At 50.7% G+C, this 3,508-nt stretch overlaps 1 protein-coding gene across 1 annotated transcript in view; it reads left to right on the top strand.

The window, feature by feature from the left end:
• Positions 1 to 1,575, top strand: part of TAL1 (T-cell acute lymphocytic leukemia 1) — an 8,215-nt gene extending 6,640 nt beyond the window's left edge. Inside the window, exons 3-4 of the mRNA XM_010834451.1 lie at positions 882 to 1,008; positions 1,450 to 1,575. Coding sequence (XP_010832753.1) covers positions 882 to 1,008; positions 1,450 to 1,575 — 253 coding nt within the window. The remainder of the gene's footprint in view (positions 1 to 881; positions 1,009 to 1,449) is intronic.
• Positions 1,576 to 3,508: the final 1,933 nt, after the last annotated feature.

Genomic DNA, 3,508 nt, shown 5'->3' with positions numbered 1-3,508 from the left:
GGATGGAGCCGGTCCTCGGTGATGGGTCTGGGGCCACGCGGGATCAGCCGGGCAGGTGCCCTCAGGCTGCTGGGACCATGGGCTTTAGGGCAGGTGGGGTGAGTGTTGGGCAGCTCTGAAGTAGGACATGGACTTGATGAGCTTTCCTTGATGTCTGAACTCTGGGGAGTCCCAGCCCCTCTGGGGCTGGTTTTCCTGTTTCCTGCCTCAGTAGGAGACCAGTAAAATGGAGCAAAGTGGTAGGTACTTTTTATGAAGACGGCACAGTCTTCCCCTTTTTCCAAATCCCTAAGACTTTTCAAGTAAGAGGCTCAAGGGGCATTGCTTTTGGCCTGGAGCACAGGAGCCCTGTCTTCGCTGAGACCTGGGCTTGTCAGCTCTCTCCGAGGCATCCGGCAGCCTCTGCCTTGCCTTTAGCCCCTCCCAAGCTGGCTGGGGTGGCTTTTGTGGCCACACTGTCCAAATATATAGGTACCCAATAGCTCCCCATTTCTTGAGCCGCATCTTCACCCAGGCCCACATTGGTCCATCCAGCTTGCCAGCTGCTGCAGAGAGTCACAAGCCCTGAGGTGCCTTCTTCAGGGCCTGGCTGAAGAAGATGGCCAGTGGACAGCCTGCTGTCACCTAGCTGGGCCAGAGGGTCAGAAAACCCAGTAGCCCTTACTTCTTGCCCTGGGGATCTAAGCTCTGCTTTCTTCCCACTGAGATTTGCCTTCCTCATGCTTGTGGCTGTGGGGACCAAGGCTGAAGCTGTGAGAGTGCCCTGTAGGTTTCGTTTGAAGGCAGACAAAGGAGAAATAGTGAAATAGAGCAAAAGCTGTTTGGGGCACATGGGCTTCAAATCGTGGCGGTGTCTCAGAGCTACCTGCCTGTATTCCCAGTGACACGTTGCTGTTTGTGGGGGGCATGGATGTCAGTGTGCTGATGGGCTCTGTGCTGGTCTTGACAGGAGATGTGCAGCCCCGTCTGGTGTTCTGGCTGTGCAGAGGGGCCTCCCTGTTGCAGGATGTCTGTTGTCCGATGGTCTGGGCTGTGTTCTGAAACCGAATCGATGACAAATTCTGTCCTATGAATTCCTGGTATTGGGATTTTGCTTGACTTCAGTTACTTTGGGACCTCAGGGTCTTGATATGAGCCAGGATCCAGCCCCACCTCTAGACCCTGGGGAGCCCAGTGAGAGACCAGTTGAGACCCACGCACATTCACTTTCACTTAGCAGAACCTTCAACATCCCTGAGTCTGCAAATTTCAGGCATCACGAGTGTGTATGGGAGGCTGGCGTAACACATGAGGAGTGCTCCCCGCCAGAAGTTGTACATGACATTTTTGTAAATCAAATCCTTATCCTTCATCTTTTAAAGAAATTCTACTGCAAGTCCCTTGGTAATGTGGAGAATCCTTTTGTAGAGTGGACCTCTGCCCCCTCATTGATCTCCTGTGTCAATCCAGATGGCGGGATGTGATTTTCTTCAGGTGAGGCCTGCCTGTGACCCACATCCCAGACCCATGGAGCAAGCTGCACACGAGTCCTGTATACCTGTCACTGTGTCCTCAAGTCACCCCGGCCGGCTCTGACGCTCTGGCTTTACCCTGTCCATAGCGACGTGGAAGAACCATCGCTGCAGCTGTCGGGAAAGGTCCTCACGCCTTGTGGGCTCCAGCTTGGTGGTTTGCCCTTACTGTGGCAGGGCCTCGGGGACAGTCATGTGCACACAGAGATGATCCCTGCACTCCCCCTCTTCCTTTTAAGTTGTGAGGTCCAGTTCGTGGGAATGGAAGCCGCATGGTTAACCCTTGTAGCACTCTCTCCCATTTCAGCACCAACCCCCATTATATTTTGACAAACATTTGGATAGGTTCTTTTCCAATACTTGGAAGCTCCTGTAGGAATCCCATCTGTCCAAAGATGGAAACCTCTTCTAGGTCTTAAGGCTGTGTCTGCTTCCAGTGGATTAATTTACCTGGGAGTGAAAAGTGGCCACAGTGAGCGTGGTGGATGGGTTTTAGGAGATGGATTATACATTCTAACAGGAGCTTGAGCTTCTGGTTCCCTCTTCTCTCAGACTTGCAGTGTGACCTGGTAAAGTTCTCTCTCTGGATGTCTTTCTCATAAATACCCTGGCTTGGCCTGTCTCCTATCGCTGTGGTATGGACTGAATGGAATCATGGAAGTAGAAGCATTTTGAGACCATAAGGAACTCTGTTGCTCTCGGTATCATTCCTGCAGTGAGATTTCTCACCCAGAGTCCAGGACCTAGACAGTGGGCCAGACTGCTTCTCTGTGCAGTATTTGGATAATTTAGCCTTCTAAACCACTTTAGCCCACTTCAGGATTTTCTAGATTATCCTCATCTTTCCAGATTGACCTCATTTCAGTCTCATCCCAAAGCAAGGCATAGAAGGGAGTCTAGAAGAGAAATACTGGATTGTGGGCAGAATGTGTAAAATGTAGTACAAAACAGGCCTAGGGAGAGATAGGCAAAGCTTTGTGACTTTGTTAAGAACCAGAGAAGATCCATCATTTTCACCTTCATTTCCAGCATCTCTCCCCACCATGCTCTTCTTCCTCTGCCTCATTTTCACCCATGAATATTCCCCATCCAAGAATAATATTTGTCAAAGAAGGAAAAATGGTAAAAAACACGAGGAGGATAAAGATGATTTTAAATGACCGGAGGGAATCATGTCTTTTAAGAAACATTCATATTTTATTTGTAGTGGCAAACGACAAGATGGTACAACCTTTATCCTTTTCTGAAAGCAAAACAAAGGGCACAGCATCTGTAGTCAGCCCACAACTGTCCTGGCCTTTGGGGGTGGTCTCGTCGTACTTGTGATTTCAATGGTACGTGGCCCCCACCGAAGGCTTGCCCCTGGCCCATGTACATAGCGCATCATTCCCGTGGGCGGGCCCAGCACTTTCCGTCAATGTTGTACTGTACGTGATGCGTTGCGTTGGTCTCTGCATTTTTCTGCAGAAGAGGAGTAACCGCTCCAGGTACCTTGACCTTTGTACAGCCCAGAGGCCAACACTGTGGGCGTGTGACTCTTAGCGACAAAACCCATGTGGTGATGATGTGTGTATATATATAAGGATATATTGGGAAGATTTCTAAATAAAAGTTTTACAGAGGGCTCTGGACTCCATGCTTGCGTGTTGCATCCCCAGGATGAGAGTTGGGACGTTAAAGTAAAGCCATGGCATGAACCTGTCTCCCTTGGAATGAAGGTTCCAGGACTCAGCTGTCCTCCCAGGGTGCGATCCCACCTTCTATCCCGGGGCTCCCCACTTAGGGTTTCTGATCTTTTCCTTCTGCCAGGCCCCACTGAGGTGGGGGGCTCTTCTCAGCACTGTGTACCTATGCTTTGGGCACCAGGCCTTGGGGTGGAGAATTCCCTCGGTGTGTTGGGTTCAGCTCCATGGCTGGGGCAGTGGTTTTTTCGTAGGTTCAGGACAGATTAAGGTCCCACCAGAGAAGGGTCTCAGGTTCCCCAGTGACTCAAAGGA

Source organism: Bison bison, unplaced genomic scaffold, assembly GCF_000754665.1.
Source record: "Bison bison bison isolate TAMUID 2011002044 unplaced genomic scaffold, Bison_UMD1.0 scf7180017864033, whole genome shotgun sequence".
Lineage (NCBI taxonomy): Eukaryota > Metazoa > Chordata > Mammalia > Artiodactyla > Bovidae > Bison > Bison bison.
This window is presented reverse-complemented; position numbering and strand designations above follow the sequence as displayed.